The sequence below is a fragment of the Lissotriton helveticus genome, chromosome 12, assembly GCF_964261635.1.
Source record: "Lissotriton helveticus chromosome 12, aLisHel1.1, whole genome shotgun sequence".
Lineage (NCBI taxonomy): Eukaryota > Metazoa > Chordata > Amphibia > Caudata > Salamandridae > Lissotriton > Lissotriton helveticus.
In genome coordinates, this window is record NC_136073.1 from 829926018 (window position 1) to 829949388 (window position 23371).

Genomic DNA, 23371 nt, shown 5'->3' on the forward strand with positions numbered 1-23371 from the left:
AACCACTTGCTCTAAGCAGGTAGCAAATAATCGTGTGGGTGGTGTGTGGGTCAGTGGTTATAGACCAGGCACATGGAGGGCTTCCGGGATGAGGGGAGCGATCCCAGTGGTGCTGGAAGAGCATGCACTTATCTGACTATCCTCAAAAGTCACTCTTGGTTATTCATTACATACCTAATTTCATTCCCTATCAGAAATGTCAAATTCTGATAAACATTTGACAGCTCGGCCACTGCTGACACACACATACTGTAATGATTGGGGTTGACTGTTCTTGACAGAGCCCCAGGGTTGAGTCTCCAAAACTATGCCACATCCCTATCTGTGAAAGTTGCTGTTACTGTTAACAACCCAATTGGTTTTCTGAGTGTTCACTGATGTTTAGAAAGTAGCCTGTATTTACCATGTGGCACTAAACTAGTTTCCAAATCCACAGGATGGCGACTCTTCTGAGCAAGTTTCGCATTGATTTTTCGGACATCGTGATACTTGGCGACATCAACAAGAAGCCCAGTCAACAGAGGTACGTCCACCAATCTGCAGAGCTCTCAAGCTAGCTGAATGATGTGTAAAAACTCAACCACTTCAGGTTTTTTCTTTGTATTATTGCACCTAGAGCGCTGTTTATCCCTTTCAGCACTTGACATTCTAGAAACCAAAGAGAAAATTCCTGAACTGGATGATCTACTTAAAATGTTCTCTTGCATCTCATTTGAACATGTGACCCTGGCATAGATTACCCAATAGGCCTTATGTTTGCATTCCATTTAGGTGTTGAACACTTAACGCTCTTAATTTCTAACCTAAATATGCAGAATAAGATTGTATGTTTTTATGACATCTAGATATGGAGACACTTTAGGAGACTGTCTATTATTACCGTAATTTTATTATGGAATAGTCAACAATGTTGTTTTGTATTTCTGGAGACCTACCCAGCCTAGGAGAGTCCTCAAGTTGCTCACAGCTAAAACAAAAAGAGGAAACGGTGAAAATGTGTACTAGAAGTAAGATTAAACAAAAAATCTTGCCTGACGTTCGAGTGTTGCCTCAGGCATTGATTGCAAAAGAGGTTGTAACTTAGATTTTCCCGATATGTTTACCTGTGGTCCATACTCTGAACTAATCCCAGCATTCCGCCTGTTTAAGATACGTAGAGTTGAATTTCTTACACTTGATTGCATTACTACTGCTCCAACTTTCATAAAACACTCATAATCAAGAAATCAGAGTGAGCTTGTATAATGTTAGTTAAGCAATTACTTAACTATATTGTAGACATTTCATCAACTCAATGGAGGCCCAGTTCTAGCTATGGACTTTTTTGTATTGGTTACATAGCTAACATAGGACATGATTTATATATTGGCAGAGAGGGTACTCCATCACAATGGATTTCCCTCCCTTCCAATAGAGTGGTCCGCCCACCACATTTACATTTGGGCAGACCTTAGCGTTAATCACGGCAGAGACTACTCAGTGTCCGCTGTGATTTAACCCTCTCGACAGCCCTGGGGAGTAAGGACCATTGGAAAAATGGCTACATGTCCACCCACCCAATTTGGATAAGCGGACATGCAGTCATTTTTTACTGTTTCTTATCGCAGGTAAAACCTGGCGATGGGGAACAGTAAAATTATTATAATGTCCCTCCCACCATGGGAGAAGGCTCCCAGGGCAAGTAGAGCAGTATATTTTTTTATTTCAAAAAGAAAATCCAGCATCGTTATTTTCTTTTTCAAGAGCAAAAGGAAATACTCTGTGCTACAGGGCTGTGCCCTGCTGTTGCTTCCTTGTAGCCGAGTGTAAAATGCAATGACAGGAACCGCCATCACAGCCGTTGATGGCGATGCTTTTATGAATGACCTCCTGCCTGGTGGTAATGTATAAATCTGGTGGGCGGACCGACGGGCCGTCCACTGAGATTTAAATTATTCCTTTAGTTTTTTTCACTCCTCTGGAGGGTAATTGACAGAATCCAGGTCTAAATTGTTAGCTAAATCTCATACCTGAGTACAACAAGTGAGTTGAGGAACCACTCTTGTAATATATTCAGTGTATATTCAATGTTTAGTTTTCCACATCTAGCATTAAATTGAGGCAATTTAATACTTGGGGCCCATGTAGTTACTTTTACGTCTATAAAAGTCCTCATAGCCCAAAATGATTAACCGTTTAGATGTATGCCATTGTAGAAGTATTCACTGGCTACCTCCAACGACCACCTCTACGGGTCATTCATTCAAAACGTCCTCTATATTTTTTTGCAACAGCACCACTTTCATTTTTTCTGATTAATTAGAAATATATTCGGCAATAACAATAAAGGGTATGGCCGTTGCGTCAGAGTATGAAAGCATAGTATGATATGGTACTATTATTAACACAATTCTATTTTATTTTATTTGCATCAAGTCATGATCACGTGTACGTAACATACCCGCTATGAATTGTGATGACAGCAAAAGAGTTACATGGCCGCTGGCTTCTTGGGCAATGACCTAACTAAATAGTTTACAACCACTCCAGTATACCTGTCAGACACTCACAGCCCCACCCATTATTGCAACCACCTTGATTACTCTTCCATTACGTTAACTGTATATTAGAATAACGTAGAACTTTAAAATAAACTAACCCGCCCACCGCGTTCCCATGTGGAGCGTAGCCCAGAACCATTCGGTACTAGATGCATCCGAGTCATAATGGAGGTTTCATGTGTGTTCCCTACAAGGATGTCAAGAGTCAATGGACAAACACTATTGCATCAGCCTATCTCACTGGGTGGTGTCTTCCTGTTCCCCGGTGTACCCATATCATAGACCACCGATTTGTATGTGCAGCCACCTACCTATGAGGTGAGCTATCCATCAATACATCGTCTTCTACCCTCATTGCTTCCAGAAAAGCATCACAGGGATTCACTTACTGCCAAATTTAGAAGTGAATAAGTGTGTCTTTGTGGTTAGGCATATGTAATATGTAGCGTTCGACACTGTTAATCATCGAGTGTTACTCCAGCGACTGTCAGACGCCGGAGTGAGGGGGACAGCGCTGAACTGGCTCAGGTCATTCCTCAGCGAAAGAACTTTCCAGGTTTGGGAAGGGGGCGCACGATCGGCATCCACCCACCTCCATTGTGGTGTGCCCCAGGGCTCCTCCCTGAGTCCTACACTATTTAACGTGTACATGGCTCCCTTGGAGGATGTGGTGGCTCCGTTTAATATCAAGATCGTGAGCTATGCCGACGACACCCAACTGGTGTTTGCCCTCTCCCAATCCACGGACAACTCCCAGACACTCCACGCCTGCCTGTCTAAAGTCTATTCTTGGATGGGGGACTCATCATTAAAACTGAATGGGTCCAAAACGGAGATAATGCTGTTGGGACCAAAAACTCCCTCTCTCCCCTGCTTGGCCTGGCCCAGCTGCCTAGGACCCCCCCCGAACCAAAGGCTGAGATCAAGAGCCTGGGCGTTTGGTTGGAACGAGATCTTTCCTTCAGAACCCAGGCCTCCAAACTAGCGGGTGTCTGTTTTGGTCTCCTTCGATCGGTACGCAAGGTATTACCTTTGATTCCTTTTCTATCTCGGAAACTCTTAATCCAGGGTCTGATTATGTCTAGGTTAGACTTCAGCAATGCGATCTACCTCGGTGCCCCGGAGATCACCCTGAACAGACTTCAACAAGTTCAGAATGCGGCAGCACGAACGCTATATAACATCCCCATGTCTCGTTCAGCTAAACCAGCACTGAGGGCGTTACACTGGCTGCCAATAAGGGAAAGGGTGAAATTTAAATCCCTTTGCCTCGCGCACAAAATCTTGCAAGGCAAAGGCCCTCCCGTCCTTCAAAAGATGGTGATCCCGTATAAAGCCAGCAGAACTCTACGCTCAGACCAGCAACATCTGACTGTTGTCCCTAGGGTAAAAAAGGCCCGATCAGGAGGAAGGAGATTCTCCGTTAATGTCGCTACCCTTTGGAATGCCCTCCCTCTATGTCTACGCGCGGAACCTTGTCTCCTGCGCTTTCGAAAACAACTGAAAACTTTCCTTTTCTGTTGATCTTCTCTGCCTCTGCTACTTTCGGTATACTCTGTTGGCAAAGCGATGGGATGCTCCCGGGTAACCGTGCGCTGTACAAAACCGATTTAATAATAATAATAATAATAATAATATGGGTTTATTTTAGCAGCTGACTCCAGGCTTTGCCATTTGGTCAAATAATGATAATATTTGTTTTAATGAATTAATACTTCCAGCATGAAAGCATTCGAAGACCTGATTGAGCCTTCTAGACTTCACGAGGAAGAGTTTGATGAAGAGACTGTTGAAAAAATGAGAGCAGCTGAACCCTGGAAAATCACCGATGATGAACTGGAAATGTTCAAGGAAAAGGTACGTTGTTTCTATTTCCTTGTTGGCATTTACAACTTTACACAGCTTCCACATCATGAAGTCAAGCAAGACACTAAGTAAATACTATATCAAGATAACATAAAAAATCCCTGTGAATCCCTACATGTGTATATATTTATACAGTGAATTGAAGCACCAACATCTCAGGCACAGTAATCGAACTACACCTCCCATAAAACAAGGTGATTGCTCATCCAGAGCCGTCCAATAAGGACTCACGATATGTGGGATAAAAGAAGGTGTGGCCATGAGTGTGCTTTGTAACTGCAGACACCCTTTGAGAAAGAGAAGTCCTCGAAACGCGTCAGGGTTGCAGTTTACTGTGTATTTCTACGGACCAATGCGAACGTTTTGAATACCTAAATAAAGCTGATGGGGAGAAGCTCGTCTGTGTCTGAGTGCTTCCCCAGGAGCTTTGTTATGTATGTATATATATATATATATATATATATATATATATATATATATATATAGAGAGAGAGAGAGAGAGAGAGAGAAGATTACTGATAATAAAGGTGCATCAAAACATGGAGTGTTTGCCACAGACGGATAGGCAGACCAGGCTCCCATCCTGCTCTGGTGTTCAATGTGTGATTCTCAGACAAAAACCACGCCTGACCTTCTGTAGCGCATCCATCACCTCAGAGGGGTACAGAAAACCATCCAGTAAGGTCTCACTTTGGCAGAATGACAGTTTGCACTCTGTCTGAAGGGTGAATAGTACGGAGGTTTCACTACATGAAGCAAGGCATAAGCATGACTATTCAGAGGTGATGTCTCTCTAGAAGACTTGAAAGCTAGTATCACAAAGGCACTACTTCTGGGAACATTAAATGGGCGTGTACCTTGCAGTCTGTCTCTGAGGCTCATATTCATACACATGAGGTAACATCACTAAGGTTCCTTAAGGAAAAGATTTGGGAAATATTCAAGTGGAGAAGGCAAAACATGGGAACTTTCTCCTTTTTTTCCCATCAGCGGAGTGGAATTGGACCTGATTGGCTACTCTGTGGGAGAAAAAAGGAACAAAAAGCACTATTGCTGTTTGAGGCACTGTGAGGCGCAGGTCAAGGTTTTTACTTTTATGCTTCCTTCAAGAAGGTAAATGCATTGCCCAGCACTTCACAATGCACTTCAAAGCAACTTCTCCAGCAGGGAAGTCTGGTTGTAGCACTTGCCTGCAGGGTCCCTCTGGTAGGCAGGTGCCATACTGACTCTACCTTGCTGGTAAAGATTATTTTAAGAGCACTGTCACAGACTGGCCATAACTTAAATGAACTTACCATTAAGATAGTTACATTTTCTGGCCCCGCCAGCGTCCGGTGGCACAAGTATTCCTTGTTCCTTGCATTGCTCAATCCTCAGAACAAGGAATTCTTGTTTTACAAGGCATTTCTCTTGTATTTCTCTTGGGTTCCAAACTATGGCAGATGAATGTGGAAATGTCAAAATGCCCCGCAGTTTTGCATCAACTTACCATGGATGGAAAACAGGCAATGTTCCTGAGGTCCATTAATGATGCACAACCGAACCACCTCCCGTCTTGCTGTTATATACTTAGAAGTGTGAATGGCAGGACACACTGATCATCAACACTTAAAATGCACCTTCTCTGAGGAGTTAGATCAATAAATGGAAAGAGGCAATAAGTACTTGTCTTGAATTCTGTTCCACAAAGAATATGTTGTGTGGCTATTGGCTGTTCATCAAAGTCATGAGCAGGTGGTAGTATTTTGGCAGTGAAAAGGATCCCATCAAGTGAACTGAACTCACTCAACCGGCAGCCCCATTGTCTATTTATTTACTCATTATGGGGGGCAAGAAGCAATCGCGTTATTTATCTGCCCCTGGAATAGTCATTACCAGAGGTAACAGTAAATCGTTAATGTGAGGGAATACATATTTTACATTCTTTCAGCAACTGAAATCTCCAAATAAGACACCACAATTTATAATTCCGATGAGCCCTGTAAATAGAGGGCCCATCAGATGCATCAGGCCACTGCCATTGGAATTATCAGGCCTCCCATTTATCAGGGCCTATTTGTATACAAAGGAATCTGTTGATTCCATACCATCCTCTGCACCTCAAGCCAGTTGAGGATGCTCCAAAATAAATATCTATTGGGAATCTGACGGCTTGTGGCTTGGGGCTGGCTTAGTTGCGGACTACCAAGCCTTTGGGTTCCAGAGAGTTTAGTAAATCCTCCAGGAGTGGTCCCTCCTTCCGGAAGGGACATTTGTTTTCCTTCCTGCATTGATTCCTTGCTTAGAATTGCTAGGGTCCAAGAGGGTGGTCCAATGGACAGCATCCCAAGAACCTTACACTTGTCTCTACTCAGACCTTCAGTATCAGCATATGCTCTGGAAACTTTCAGACTTTACATTCATCCTCATGCCTTCATCTTTCACTAATCCAATCAAAGAAGCCCCTGTCAATCATCCTGAAATTGTCCTCTTTAATGATCACAGACACCACTCTTCCTTCCTAAGTAGCAGTGCATTATTAGAAGCACACTTCTCCTCTGTGTTGATTATGTCAATGTTCTTTAGGTCAATTATGTTAATGTACTCTAGATTGTTATAATTGCCTTTATATTGACAGTGGACCTTACTTTCTTTTTCTAATTGAGCTTCCTTAAGCTCAGGGGGTTGTGTAAACTAATTTAATCACATTTCTCTCTCATGTTTACTATGCTTGTGGCTAGCAGTACAGAACTTAAAAAAATAATAATAATGCTTTATTAATAAATTTGATTTCAGCTATCCTCAGCAAAGCACACTTTGTGTCCTGCAGTATGGAGTGAACCAAAAATGGTCCATTTCTATAGATGAATGGGTTGTGTCTCTGTTTTAAACTTTGCTGTCTCTTGACTTTCAGACTCACCGTCAGGTCCGCTTGAATGAGCTGCTGCAGGAACATTCCTCTTCTGCGACCCTCATTGTCATGTGAGTAGTAATCTTTCCAAACAATTAGTTTTTCTGACCTCATCACAAAATATGTAAAAGTAACCCTGAAAATCAAATATCTTAGCATATACAATGTATTCAGTTTCATTTTCCAAACAACAGTATTATCCTGGAATGAAGCTGATTTCCATATAAATGTAATATAATAAATAATAGTGGCTAGGCCATATGTCTGCGCAAGCATGTGTGTTCCTTATTTTATAAGTTCTTGTGTACAGTGCTCTAAGGAGATTAAATGGCCACCACACTCCAACACAAGGAAGCAATGCTCCCAATAGTAATAGGTAATTCTCCTGAGCGCCGAGATATAAAATTAAAAAGTCCCAATTGTTCCAATATTTTATTTAATTTCCTTATTCTGGTCTTCTCACAAGTCCAGAAATTAGTACAAAAGTACATCATATATGAACAGTAAAATATTGGAACAATTGGGACTTTACCATATACATGTAGCTCAACCTTGGGAAGTACCTTGAAGACAACTCCAGTGGTCTTATGTTCCACATACTAGCCTTGTACAATCACCACCTAGCACTGACAAGTGTGGGCAATTAAGGTCTAAATCATTAATTTCGAAGGATAAGCACTTTGTTCTAGGAATACCTAAATTATTACTGGGTGTAGTTCTAACTGGTGCACATTTTCCTTGACAATTTGTTCCTCTAGTTCTCGTTCACCATCCAAGATATTACTTAGAAGGTTTAGGTACCAAATTCTGTAGAGTTGCTCAATAATTGGATCCTGTGGGAGTATCTGGCCCTTACCAGCCATGCAGTGGTATCTTCAGTGAGGGTGTTGGTCAGAGTAGGATGTTATGTCTGGATTCTAAGGCAGGCTGTGGGAGAGACTGGTTGAGTCCTGGAAGCTGGAGTGTTTCTACAAGAATAAACCTTACACTCTGTACAACACCCTTATGAATTTATTCTACTTCATTACACTGACAACGAGGATGGGATTCTTCTCAGTCTCTGCTATTAACTCATCTTCCTTCACAAGTTCTCATTCAAGTGAGCAAACTTTCATGTCATCTTATAACTAATTCTCTTCATCAGACATGTTTTCGCTTATTTCCCCATTAATATCTCTTTCCAGCACTAATCTCAACAAACAATCTGTGATCTTGTTCTTAACACGACTGCAAATTCTTGTAAAGATATCGTCCATTGGCTAATGCAAGAAGAATCGGCATCAACGTCCATTTACAAAAACTTTCCTTTAATAGTTTATGATCCATCCCTACAGTAAATGTATATTCCCATGAAAAGCTTTTCAAACCTTTAATAGTCATATTAACTCCAAAGGTCCTCTTAACCATTAGATGAAAATATAAATTAATCTTTCTTCAAATCTCTTCACATAAAGTTTACTTTCTTTTCCCTCCCTATGTAATATAGCAACAACACGTAAACGTTTCTTGCTACATTCTTGTCTTAGTAAAACATACCATGAGTTCCTTTTTTTTATTTTTTTATTTTTATTTTCCAAAGTAGTAAGCCAATAAATGTTACAGCACACTTATACATTTCAAAATCAAAATCATTACAGTACTAATACCGTCATTTGCAGATAATTATAACTACATTTTTGATACATGAAGGGTTAAAGCAGTAATAAAGAGAGCATTTTACATACTTTTCATCCCATGTCCTCAGCTATCTAGTCCCTAGCAGCAGACATCCCTTCCCGATTTAACAATCCGTTTTTCCAGTTTGCCACTGGATGCCAAATCTTCCTTCCCAGAGATCTACCTCTTTTTCCCTTTCTATCATATATTGCCTTTTCTAAATTATAAATTTATAATAACCGAGCAATCCACATCTGAAAGGTAGGTGGAACCCTGTCGAGCCATGAAATTGCTATGCAAATACGAAAAACTGCAGCCATCATAAACATGAACTCCAAAGGAGCATCCTCAGTTCCTAGCGAGACCCCCAACAGTAATAGATCATCTGTTAGCTTTATTTTAAATCCCAACGATACATCGGAAAATTTCTCAATCTCTTTTTTAAGAGAATACAATTGTGGGCATTGCGAAAACATATGGATGATGTCTGCACACTCCGAGTCACATCGTGGGCATGTTATTCCTGTGTTGCCCCCCCATTGTGCAATTCTGGCTGGGGTATGATAAAGCGAGTACAGGGTCTTGTAGTGCTGTGACTGTAGGGAGGCCGAACATAGAACCGTTCGGCCCAGATCAAGGGACAGCTGAAAACCTTCTGACTGTAACCCCAGCTTATCCGCCCACTTCCTGACATATTTCTCCCTGTCATCGGATTTATATGTACACAATTCTGCGTATAAATATCGAATTGTGGAGTGAGAACTGCCCTCTATATAATCCATTATGCGACAAGTCCCAAAACCCAACGTTCCTCCCTGTTTATTTGACAGGTAGCTTCTAATCTGTAAGTATTTGAAGAAACTATTGTTTGTTATCCTTTGCTTTGGATCTCTCGAAACTGTAGGATTTCCCCCTGTTGATTCATAAGGTTCCCTATCTTCTTAATCCCTTTATTGTCCCAGTCCCTCATCACCATATCCCTAAAGTATCACCAGGTAAAGATCTGTTTGTAAACAACCGTGTGTAACTATTGTGTCTTCCTAATCCCATTTTCTTTTGTATCACCTTCCAGATACTATAAGCAGCTTTTAAAGTTTTGAACCTAGTATGCTTGAAGTAGCTAAAATCAATTGTGTTCAAAAATCCGTTTTCAGCCCCTCCTCCCAATAGTGCAGTATAGACGTTGGTGTATCCCTGTGTGCCTTCTCCTGGCTCTGTGCCGCCACCCCCTATTAGTCCCTGGAAATATTGCATAGCTGTGGCCCAGTAATAAAACCGAAAATCAGGTGCTCCCCAACCCCCCTTTTCTCTTGATAGTGTTAGGTGTCGATATGCTCTCCGGGTTTTACCATGTGCCCAAATAAATTTGTTCAAAATTGCTTCTATTTTGTTAAACCAAAAATGATCAAAGAAGAGTGGGATTGCTCTAAATAAATACAAAAATTTTGGAAAGGTAGTCATTTTAATCACATTTATACGACCCATCAACGTCAGATGTAACTTGTGTATCCTTTCTGTATTCTCCTTTACTTTGGTTACTAGTGGTCTCATATTTATCTCTACCAAATTGTCTAGATCTGCAGTAACTTTTATTCCTAAATATGTTGCTACTTCGACAACTCTGCTGTCTTGATAAGTCGTATAACTATTTTGTACTATTTGAGTTTTCTCTCTGTTGATTCTATATCCTGAAATTGCTCCGAAGCCTGCTGCTTCCATCTCTATCTCAGGAAGAGCAATATCTGGATTATTTGTGATTATGGCCACATCATCCGCATAGGCGAATACTTTATAGCTAATATTGTGTAGCCTAATTGGGGAGATCATACAATTATTTGCTAGTCTACGCAGAATAGGATCGATATACAGGGCAAATAACAGCGGAGATGCTGGGCATCCCTGCCTTGTGCCACGTTTAATTTGTACTGGGTCAGTATATCCTTTATTGATTCTTATTCTAGCATTAGGTTCTGTGTACAATGCCTGGATTGCCTTAATATATCCATTTCCCAGTCCAAACCATTTCATTACTTCCCATAAGTATTTCCAGGAGACCCTGTCGAAGGCCTTCTCTGCATCCAAAAATACGGCCGCGACAGGGTCCCCTGCAACTCCCATGGCATCTAAAATAGTAATCATCTGCCTCGTATGCTGTGTGGTCCCCTTCCCTGGGATAAACCCGTGCTGTGATGTGCTCACCAAGTGCTCCATAATCTTGCTTAATCTTTGTGCAAGTGTTTTAGAATAAATTTTGGCATCTGCGTTCATAAGTGTTATCGGGCGGTAGGATCCAGGTTCTAGTGGGGGTTTGTTTTTCTTTAATATCACAATGATATCAGCCCCGCCCCATGAAATTGGAATTGATTTCCCTGTCTGTGCCTGCATAAGAGTTTCGTGCATGTCCTTCCCCAATACATCCCAAAAGATTTTATAGAACTCTACTGGAATTTGATCTGGGCCTGTAGCTTTTCCAACGGGGAGGTTGTTTACTGCTCCCTGTACTTCTTGTAGCGTAAATCTGAGCTCTAATTTTACCTTCTCCTCATCTTTTAGCTCTACACGATCTATGTCTTCCAAATATTCCATGATCTCTTGTTCTGTATTTTTAAGTGTCTGTTCGTAGAGTTTGGTGTAAAACTTCCTAAAAACCTCCTGTATATCTGTTATCTTATTTACTACCACACCTGCCTCATTCTTTATTTCCTTTATTTGCCCTGCAGCCAAGTTCTGCCTAGTCCGAATCGCAAGAAGGTGTCCAATTCTTTCATTATACTCATAGCTTTTCTCCCTTTTAGCTAAATAGTTAGCTGCAGTTCTCCTAACTATACTTTCGCTTGCATCTGCGTTATTCAACTCTATATTTAGCAGTATATCTTCCAAAGGGTCTTGCTTAGAAATGGCTAATATAAGGCGCTCTTCCAAATCCGTTAAATCCCTTAATTTTTTAGCCATTTCCTCTTTCTCATTTTTAGTCCTTTGTAGCGTATAACATAGGGTTTCCCCCCTAGCTCCAGCCTTGAAGGCATCCCAAACCATACCAGCCGAGGTAGAACCTCTGTTAATCTCCCAAAATTGACTAATCCAAACTCTCATTCTGTTCACATAGTTTTCGTCTTTTAGAAGCCCTCTTTCAAAGGTCCAGTTGTAGGACTTTCTTTCCCCCCGGCAGCCAACGGAAGAGTTAGCACAAGAGGATTGTGGTCCGATAATATCCTCGGGAGCCTCTCCAATTGGCTATCGCCTATCAAAGAATTGGAGATCCAGAAGTAGTCTAGCCTGGCCACCAATCTATGTGGTGCCGAATAATATGTGCTCCCCGTCCCGTGTGGGTGTTTTTGAGACCAGACATCAGTTAATGCATTGTGATAAGCAAGATTACAAACCGCTTTACAAACTTTCGTTTTCCTCCCCCCATATATCCCTCCTCCCGTCATACCCAATCCCATTAAGCCATTAACATTAAAATCCCCACAACAAATAATCGGTTCAGGCCACAAGGGTAATTCCTGATCTAGAAATTCATAAATCTCCGGGTCATCATCATTAGATCCATATAGCGAAACAATAGTGCAACATCCTGCCTTTGATTCCCCCTCAATCATAACCCATCTCCCCCACTTATCCTCTTTTTTCCTCTTTGTTATGAAAACCCCTTTTTTTGCTAATATGGCCACCCCCCTCGTCTTAGTTTCTTGTCTGGTATGGGCTAGTACCTCAAAACCCATTTGTTCTAACAGATATTTGTTGTTTCCCTCTATGTGCGTCTCTTGGAGGCATATTATGTCTAATTTCAACATTCTTAACATGGCAGAGACTTTCTGTCTTTTCCCTCCATCATTTAATCCACAGATATTTATAGTGGCGATCCTTATCGCCATCTTAATTTATTAAGCCTTTCCTTCCTGCAATTCCACTCAGTATTTTTATAGCCACCTGCAAACAGTGCTCCCTCCCGAAAATCCTGCGTTCATATATTTCGTATACTTCCTCTCTAAGTGCTGTACTTGCCACCCTTGCTTCCCCCCCCAACCCCCCCTGCCCCCCCTGCCCCCCCTGTCCCCCCTCCCTTCTCCCCCCCTCTGAGTTCCCACCCCCCCTGATTACAGGCAAATAGGTCAATTATGACCTATGTGTAGCCTCTATAGTCTGTAGTGTCGCCTCTTTCTCCTATCCTTACCTTCTACCTTATTCATTCAACTTACAGTGGTAGTATATCTATATATGTAGATTAACCTATGGTGTTTTAGGTGGACTTCTTCCTCTCTTATCCCTCCCCCTATGCTGCTCAGTAAGCTCTGCCAGAAATTCTCCTGCTTTCATTTTTGAAAAAAACATCCTGATATGCCCCTTATTGATAACCTTTAATCTTGCTGGGTACAGTAGGTATGCTTCCGCACCTTGTTTCTGGAATGGGGAGATCAATTGCCTTAGCTTCCACCTTCTCTCTACTGTAACGTGGCAAAAGTCAGGCCTGGCAAAGAATGTAACGCCATCATATGTTTTCCTAGACTCTGGCCTGGCCCTATCCATAATCTCTTGTCTTGCAAGGAAATTCCCTAGGAACACTAGCATTGCCCTAGGTAGTGTATTCTGTTGACCCCCTCGATTTTTCTTTATTGATAGTGGATATCTATGGGCTCTTTGGACTTCCGATTCCCACTGCCACTGGGACTCCGGGAAGGCCCCTTTCAAGAGTTTGATCACATACCCTCTCGGATCTTGCCCCTCCAGCCCTTCTTCTAGTCCCAAGAGTCTCACGTTGTTCCTCCTTTGGCGGTTTTCAAAATCTTCGATCTTCCATTGGAGATCCTCCACTATCTTCCCTTGCTCGTTTTTGAAGACCTGCCAATCCGTTACCTCATCTTCCAACCTCCCTGTTCGCTCTTCCACCTGTGTAACCCTCTCCTCCACCTCTTCATATTTTCTATTTAATTTTCTGAGTGACGACTGAATCTTTTTCGTATCACGTCTTGCTCTCCGACTTTCCACCCTGGCCTCAGATTGCATCTGTTTAAGCGTGCCAAACATCATCTCCATTGTTACATTCTGGGGAGTAGACCTAGGTGGCGGCCCGCCATTAGCCCCTTCTCCTTGACCGCTTTCTTGATAAGTACCTGAGGTGGCTGAGTAGTCCCATGACAGTTTTTTGTTCATACTGCTCATAGACCCTCGTCCGTTTCTTCTTGCTCCCACTTTCTTTCTCTTTTGCGTGCTTATGTCCCTGGAGCCCCTACTTGTGTCTGAGCCGGTAGTGACATCGGTAGAGCTTTCCCCCTCATGCTCATGTTCACTAATATCGGTGGAGTCAGTCCCTTCATTGACAGAAAAGAACTCAGGGGATCCTCGATTGTCTTTGCTCCCAGCTCGCTCCTGCTCCTGTTCCTGCTCGTGCTGTGTTTCTATGCTTATCAGGCTTCCCCATTTGGTTTCTGGAGGTTGATTAATATGAGTGTTAAGTCCCGCTTCCACTGTCAATAGGGCATCTAGCATCTGTATATTATTGTGCCTTTCGATTTTCTCCAGAGCCCCCAGAGGCCCCTCAGCCATCCCCATTGCTCCCCCGCTCACCTTTTCTGCAGAGCTCCCATCTCCTTTGAAGCCGGCGCCTCCCGCGATATGCGTGCTGTCTTCCGACGTGTCTGCCGGTTGCCCGGCAACTGTAACACAAGCGCCTGCGTCCTCGAGGACGGCTTTCTCGATTTCCGCGTTCAGCGCGGCTGGGCGATGACCACCACCGTCTGCAGACTGGGGAGCTGGGGGCACTTTTGTGGCAAAGGACTCTGTCAAGGTGGGCTGCCTCATGGCATCTTTTTGCGGGGGGGGGGTTGGACCCGATGTGCTCTGCTTCCTTCAGCGTCCTGCGGGGTTTCTTTCTGTGTTTTATTTATACCGGCCGTAGTAAGCCTCGTCTCTGGTTTCCTTTCAGCTCTGTCAACTTTTCTTTGTTGTGAAGCTTTTGAGGACAGACTGGTAGCATTCGTCTGCTTCTTAGCTCCAATGAGTACTTTTGGCGTTGCTCCTGAGCGTGGGTCGTCGCGCATTGCCGAACCTTTATTCGTCCCGGCTGCGGTCGGCGGGTGTTCTTTATCCTGCTTGCTGCGTTGTGACATCGTGATGGGTATAGTAAAAGCACTGATTATGCTTCTCCAATACTTCCTCCAAGCCTGTAACGCCGCTAGAGTTGTTTGTCTTAGCCGTCCCTCGCCGATTGTACCAGCTGTGATATAGTGAGTCAGTCCATCCAAAAACCGCATCCCTGCATTCAAACTACCGGCACCATAGTATCTAGGTAGGAGAGAGAGTGGGGTGCGACTTCACTCTACGGAGCTATAGCGGCCATCTTGCCCCTCCAAAACATACCATGAGTTCCAAAGTTATTTCACATAATTCTCTGTGATCAATGTGAAACCTTATCCTCTGAAAATCTCCTGGAATTAAAGTTGGTTTCTTGGGTTCGCACTGTGTGTGTCTTTAAAACGTGAGTCTTCTAATTCTAGAGCTGAGGGTTCTCAATGTTTGCTTAATGAAATGCAACACAGCTGAAGTGTTTTGTAATGAACTGGTTTGTCTTCAAAGCAAATGTCAAGCGATAGTAGTACCATTGAAGATGGCTCATGTTGTATACCTCTATTGCATAATGTTCCTTAATATTGGTTCCTACAGATATTCATTGGTACAAGTAAGAGTATACGTTTCTGTAGGAAACTGAGTTTCTGTGCATTAACCCCCCATTGCTGTTTGCCAGACTACTGATGCACTTTGACTTTATGTGCCCTGGGTTCCTCCCAATCAGGTTCACAGGGCCTTTGTTCTTTCCAAAAACTGTACCTTGTACCCCCAATCCGCAGCTTTCTGGCCACATGTAAGTCCCTTGTAAAAGGTACCATGGGTACCACGGGCACTGTGACCATGGAGGAGCTCTTAGGTCTGCAGCACATATTGTGCTACCCTTAGAGGTCCTGTGCCTTAACACACACACACACACTCCCAATGCAGGCTGCGTGTTTTGGTGCAGGGAAAAGTGAAGAGTCGACATGGCACACATACCTGTGTGCCATGCCTGCAACCCACTGCCTATGGTATAAATAAGACCCCTTTAACCGGGTGAGCTATACCACTGGTGAGGGTACAGTTGCATGATCACTGCACCCCTACAGTGTCTAAGTCCGTTCTTACACATTGTAAGTGCAGCAATGCCATTAAGAGTATATGGTCTGGGATTTTGTCATTACGAATTCCATAGCACCATAATGGCTTTACTGAATCCTGGGAAGTTTGGTGTCAAACTTCTCAACATGGTAAACACACACTGATGCCAGTGTGGGATTTATTATACAATGCACTCAGAGGGTAACTTATAGATGCCCCCTGAAAAACGACCAGCATCTGGTGGGTTCCCTGACTGGTAAACACCAGCCTGCCACCACAAGAAATGTTTCTGGACCCCTGGGGTGGAAACCTTCACTCCCTGGGCTCAGAAACAAAGTTTTTCCTGGGCGGAGGTGGTCACACCTCTGCCAGGTCAGGAAGAGCCATCTGTGGCAGGTGAGCTTCAACGGCTTGCTGCCTTTGTAACACAACACCAGCCTCTCCTGTTTCACCCCCTTTTTGCAGGGAAGACAGGCTGGAAAAGTTAGAGCAGCCCAGAAGGTGTGCAAACCTCTTCCAACCCCACCCTTCAGGTGTGGGAGGCGAAGTTGAGCCCATTCTTCAGTGCCCGCCATCTTGTAGATGGCAGGTACTCTCCAATTTGGGTTAGGGATTGTTCCCACTCCCCCATGTGGGGTGAGCACACCAAGGTTGTAGTCACCCTAAGGTCATTATCCCATTGGCTACTGGTCTCGAGACCCCTAAAACGCCCCCTAAATACAGTATTTAGGGGGCAGCTGTGAACCCAGAAGGGAGATTCCCACAACCTACGAAGAAGAAGGACGAAAGAAGATGCCAGCGGAGGAGACTTCAGAGAAGGACTGACTTGACCCCAGCCCCACTGCCCCGTCTGCAATTTCCAGGGATCCTGTACCAAAAGTTGCCTTGACCTGCAGTCAGCGACCTCCAGAACCCCTGGGAGTCCTGACTGCCTTCAACAAAGACCTTATCTCCTGTGAACAGCAGCTCTGTTCAAAAGAATCTCCAAAGAAAGACCCCGAGCCTACTGATGACAAAGAAACCTGACGCCTGGAACCACCACTGCATCCTACACCTACAGCCCGAGTCTGAGTGGCCCACCAATCCCAGTGAGGTCCCCTAGCACTCCAGAGTCAGAGTCCACCATGGGTTGACACCTTCAGGACTCACCGACATCGCCTGCAGCTTCTGCACGGAGCCCCCCTCCAACTGCAACTGGTCCGGTAAGGTGAAATCTGACCTCAAAAGGCACGTCTGCATCCAGCCGCCCTGAGGTGCACCCACGTCCCAAGCCCTCCAACTTACCCGCCTAGCTGTTGGTTCCTCCAGGTAGACTTCCTGGACCAAGCCTGCAGCCAAAATTCCAAACCGTCAACTCCTTTGAAAACAACAGGGCACCCAACGCTCAACCAGAACTCTGTACCTGGCTGCCCCAGTGCCACTGTGGGTGCACCTTGTCTGCTAACTTGGATCCCCTTTGCCCTAAGCTAAACCCTAGAAGCTTTGCCCCCACATCCAAGTGGCGTGCCTGTGAGCAGCCAGCAACCGGAGGCCCCCTAACCCCCTTTGAATAACATTGGGCCTCAGCACTCTGCATCCGGCCACCCTAGTGCCGCTGAGGGCGCTTTTTAAGTGCATCCTTGACGCTGAGGGAACCCTTGTTCTAACCTGGGAAACTCAACCCCAAAAACTGTTTACTTACCTGCAAACTGGTAATCTCATTTTTCTCCATAGGATTGTATCGACTGTTTTCCTCTGAAAATTTTTTAAGTGTTGAGGGTGTTTGTATGGAAACATAAGCAACTGTGTTTTTTGTGAAAACTGTTTTTCTTTCCTTTTATCTAGGACAAGTCCCAGTGTGATATCTAGGCATATCACACTGAGTAGAAAAAGTTATCTGAAAAGTAATCTAAAAAGTCATCAAAAGTAATCCAATCGTAGTTACAACTGTAATTGAATTTTTGCACAAAACTGTAACAAAAGCCATTCTCATCCAGCTTGCTGTTTGATCAATCTGTCTGGGAAAGTACAATTCTGTTTATCTGTACCAAGTCCTGCTTGGTTCTACAAATAAACTACAACCAAGAAATATATTTTATACAAAACAATTGGTCAGAGTTCAGTCTTTGAGTGTGTGACACCATTTCTTGCCTGAGCGTGTACAATAAATGCTTATCACTAACCTCTGATAAAGCCTTACAGCTCGCCCACACTACCACCAATAGAGAGTAAGGTATTATCTACTTTTACCTCTGTAAACCTTTGGGGATTCACTGGACTCTGTGCACACTATACCTTACTTTGGTATAGTATATACAGAGCAAGCATCCTTTAGTTCCTCACATTAAATATTAGAAACAATGATGCAGCTTGGGAGGTTGCCACAAAACACCTTCTATTCTTGTGATAAGACTATGCAGTCTGTCTACCGGTAATTGAGCCGCAAATAATCTAGTAGGTAAAATATTGTACAAATGTACAATGTCCCACTATAGCAAACTAGGTCATTTGTTTTATATTGGTGCCCTGTGAGGGATTCTCCCTGTAAAGTTCCAAAATCAGAGTTAACACTTCAATACCCAAGTGGAGCAGTTAAAGTGTTTACATAGAACATTGGACCACCCAGCATAGAACCATGTATCCCGGGTGCATACCTTGGATGGATGTCATAGATGCAGCCCTCCCTTGCACTAGGTACTGGTGCACAGATTAGCCCTCACAGTCTTTGGTAAAAATAAGAGCCACAATGGGATCTGCCAGCGACAGGTCTTTCCATTTATTGAGACTAGCCCTGGGCTGTAAATTCCGTTCTGCTCGGGGAATATGCGGAATTTGGGTAACTTTGCATTCCGTTGAGAATGCGGAATTGCAAAAAATTCTGCGATCAGCAGCTTTGCGGAATTATTTGCTGGTTCGCGCTATCAAAATGCGTGTCCGCAACATATTTCTTCCCGAGCACGCAAACAGCGTTCGCGAACAGGAAACAAGCATCGTGAACAGGCGGAGCAAGCAATTCTGCGTGTTCACAGAACTTTTGCGTCTTCGCGGAGATTTTTTACCATTTTGCGTAGCACGACTACGCAAATTCCGCCCACCCCTAAATTTGAGACCCTTCATTGTTTGAAAACACCAGGTAAAGTGCTATTGAGCTTCAATGTCCGTGAAGACTCTGCATGTGCCCAGCGGCCCCGATTCCCTTCTATTGTATACACTATTGTCTCAAATCCTTCACTATCTTTTATTTTTTCTGTTTGAGAAATGTTTTTAGGAGTTCAACCTCCATTTGCAGCCTGAATTTAGTTAGTGTTTTGTCAGGGAGGAAAGCTGGAAGCGAGCACAATTGTTTACCTGTTTTCTCTGAGCATTTTCAACCTCATACTTGCAATGGTGTAACTTATGTCATCATGCAATATTTGCTGTCAGTTGTCTCTCACAAGGTGCAATTCTGATTTTGAGAGCTATTTGCCAACTTAAATAGGTTCTGTCTTTTCCATACTACTACACATATAACTCACGTGGCTGCTATGGTCTGTCCATCTAGTTCTGCTCTGGTGCGGGCTTCTGAGCCATTACAACACTGAACTGGTGATTCTTGCAGAAAGGTCCAGTTCTATTTGTCCATCTACCATCTTTGTTACTGCAATACAATGGTAAAATGATGAAAAGAATAATCTAAAAATACCTAAAATGGCTTTAAGGCCTAAACATATGCAGAGGCGTAAGGGAGACACAAAGAACACTTTTCCACTATAAATCTCTGTGTGAAAAGCAGTGTGGTATCTTAGATTTTATGCACCTTTTATAAAGAAGTCATACTCCAGAAACAAGACAGATTCCCAGCATTCAATATGGCACAATTACAAAAAAGTCTTTCAACAACCTATTTGAATTTACATACGGATGTTTATGGAGTGCTCCGTGCTGCATTTCTACCACCTTAGAGCACTAAAGATCAAAGACTCTCTGGACACCTACAAACAGCTATTTTGAATATCTCCCTTATGCACATAATTCCAAATGTTGACCCTATTGTTACTTCATTAGACAACCTCTACAGAAAGTCAACCCAGTTAAGACGTGTAATCGATATATCTCTGAAACTGTAGTTAATTGTCATGATTATTTGATAACTATTTGATAATTATAGTTTAGTATTTGGACTAAATACTCCCGTCTTTATATTGAATCAAAAGTCTGTGCTGAATACTCCAATTTTCGATCATTAAGGGCAACACTAGGAATAAAGTACTTTTGTAAGCTACAATTACTAGTTCTTGGAGTAGGATGACCATTTTTGCAGATATATGCCTCTAAGTAAAAGCCAAAATTCTGGAACCGAATGCAGCCCAATAGTCTCATGCTGGATTGGTAGCTCAGGATTGTTCTAATTCGAGAGCAATTCCAGTTTTCACTTGGCTCACTGCAGGTCCTTGGAAATGGGCGTTTCCTGGTTCCAGGGAGTTTACATTGGAGGAGTTTGACAACTATACGGGAAGGATGAGCATGAATACGTTAACATAGGTTGCTGGTCATTCTGTGACACTCATAGATTGTCATGTAGAAGTCAATGATAAAAAATCTTGAGCAGGAGTAAGTATGGTGAGTAACATTTCAAATATTCTAAACTTTACTTGTCACTTGAACTTCCAGTTTTCGATAAAAAAGGTATACAAGTGTCAATGAAAGGCAAACTTTAATAACTGCTCTTCTTTTTTAGGACAATGCCTATTGCCAGGAAGGGAGCGGTGTCCAACGCTTTGTACATGGCATGGCTGGAGACACTTTCAAAGGATCTTCCACCCGTCCTGTTAATTCGTGGGAATCATCGTAGCGTCCTAACCTTTTACTCGTAAACACTGTCCATCCCAGCAGTGTTTGATGACATTCTTATAGACCTTACGGGAACTTGGTATGCAGGAAGTACACTGACTAAGAGCAATTAAGAACTAAGAGTTGTGCTGGGTAGTGTATTCTTCAGCAAATTGCACAGATTAGTTGTAGCGTGTGCGTGAGGGCTAGAATGGGCAGGCTCATAAGTCTTTCTTCTCAAATGTGCAGGCTCCAAATGATGGGCTCCAAGTACAATAGATCACACATACTTAGTTCAAGTGCTGGAAAACTCATGGAACAATAGAAAACTCTTCATCAGTATGTGTGCAGAAACATCCTCTTTCACTATTAATTTACCTAGTGTTTTCTAACGTCCAAGAGATGCAGATGGAAGAAATATTTTTTTGCACATTTTCTGCAGTAACAGAAATGTCAAACATCTTAATTCTCACTAATTTTAAATTGGTGCGTAGAGACTACTTTTGGTTGACAGTAGTTTCCTAAAACCATTTTCCGACTGTTATGCCTTACTTTCATTACCGGTTTTATGTAGGGATATCTTTCCACATTCCCACTCTTCAGCTCATTACTCCCGAATTAACTCACAGTACTGGAGTGAGGTGAAGATTTGTCGTACAAGCCAAGAAGTTTGAGGAACAAGCTCCTGAATGATATGCACTCTAATAACCGACTGAGATCATATTTGAAAAATCTAAAAATACTATGATTCTAGTAATTACGTTATTCATGTGACTGTCTTTGCTTAGGTACCGAACGGCCAGTACTACTTTTTAAATTCTTCTCAACTCAACTCAATCACCCTCTTAAAGTAATTTAATAAAAAAATATTTTTCTTGGTTTTATTATACTACCCTGTACAGCTAAGTCTGGAGATACAAATGTCAGAACCAACTTTACATTATTCCAGAAAATGTTGATACAATTTTCAAGCAGAACATCCGGGCTTTAAAACATGACCTGGGACTCTCGTGTGTAGGGCCCAGGATGTGCCCGCCAGTATGGCGGGCACATCCTAATTGCAGTGGAGGGACCGCCGCACATCTGGCGGGCGGTCCCAGCACCGCTACAATGGCAGGCGGACATCAGTCCGCCCGCCATTGTAATGAGCCCCTTTGTCGATTTTGAAATGGTCAGATTTGTAAAGGTTTCCAAGAGTGTACACCCAGAGCTGCATCAGTCACAGTTTTCCAGAATCATCACTCGAAAATATTTGTGTATTCCCATTATACTGACACAAAGCCATTTCCTCATTCCTAATTAAATATAATGCTCAAATGTGAATGAGACAATGTTATCGCATTAATACAATTACATTTTTTTTTTGGCACACCTGCAGATATGTTTCTACGTAGAGTAATCCCTTTCTCAACCTACCTTCAATTTTTTTAATTTTTTAAGACTTTCAGACTTAATATCACCCAAGAAAGAAATGTATCCTGCAGTTAACCATTCCATAGTGTTAGCAGGCCAAGAAAAAAACAGTGAATAACCACAAACTCACAAGTCTGTGCATATGCGCATTCCGCTGAAAGCATCATTGTCCAGCCATACACATCCTCTGCACCTAGGAGAAGATTTACTACTGCTTAATATTACTTCATACTTAGTACGACATGTGAGTGTATCTTCTTAGTATGATAAAGCCACATTTTGTGGCTAGCAAAAGTGCCTTTACGCTTATTAAAAAGGTAGTTTTATTTGTAAGTAGATGCTCACATGGCTTTGTGACCATTGTTTTGATTACCAAATCATAATTCTCAGGGGCATATTATCAAGAACGGCGTTAAAAATTATCACCGGTTTAGGGGCAGAAAACTGCTGCCAAAGCGGCGATAATGGGCTTGATACTATGCCCTTGAGAATTCCAATAGAAGTCAATGTTCTGGTGTGAACATGGGAATATTATCAAGCCCATTATTGCCGCTTTAGCGGCAGTTTTCTGCTGCTAAACTGGCGATAATTTCAGCGCCGTCCTTGATAATATGCCCCTAAAGTCTCTTAAAGATCACACTGTATTTTCTCAGTCAATGGCTACTGACCATGACTATGCATTTGTGAAGTGTGTCATAAGTAAACTGCTAGCCATGTAAATAGCGCACAACCTTAGTTTCCTGGATGCGTCTATCATGGGTTTACAGGTTTTCTTGTATGCAATCAATATGGCGTTTGAGACTAAAGTGTACCTTTGGTTTTGGTTTCCATGGGCCATGGGTGTATTGCTTGATCAAAATAACCAGGCATTTCTGTGTGTTTTTATTGTCGTACATGACCTTACTGTCAAAGTGCATCATATATTTTGTGTCATTTTACAGGGCCCTGCTTTGAGGATGTAAATTCCTGTTTACTTTTGTGCCAGTTCCATGCAGACTACTTTTTTGAGGATACATAATGTCTCTTGATCTTTTTATTTTACTTGGAGACAAATTTTCTATATAAACGT

The 23371-nt window shown here is 42.7% G+C and overlaps 1 protein-coding gene across 1 annotated transcript in view; it reads left to right on the top strand.

Moving 5' to 3' along the window:
• LOC144797845 (solute carrier family 12 member 2-like) overlaps positions 1-22249 on the top strand; it is a 157528-nt gene extending 135279 nt beyond the window's left edge. The window contains 4 exon segments of the mRNA XM_078668653.1: positions 437-523; positions 4262-4397; positions 7300-7367; positions 20798-22249. Of these exon segments, the coding sequence (XP_078524779.1) occupies positions 437-523; positions 4262-4397; positions 7300-7367; positions 20798-20933 (427 nt within the window). The 3' untranslated portion in view covers positions 20934-22249.
• The last annotated feature ends 1122 nt before the right edge of the window (positions 22250-23371 follow it).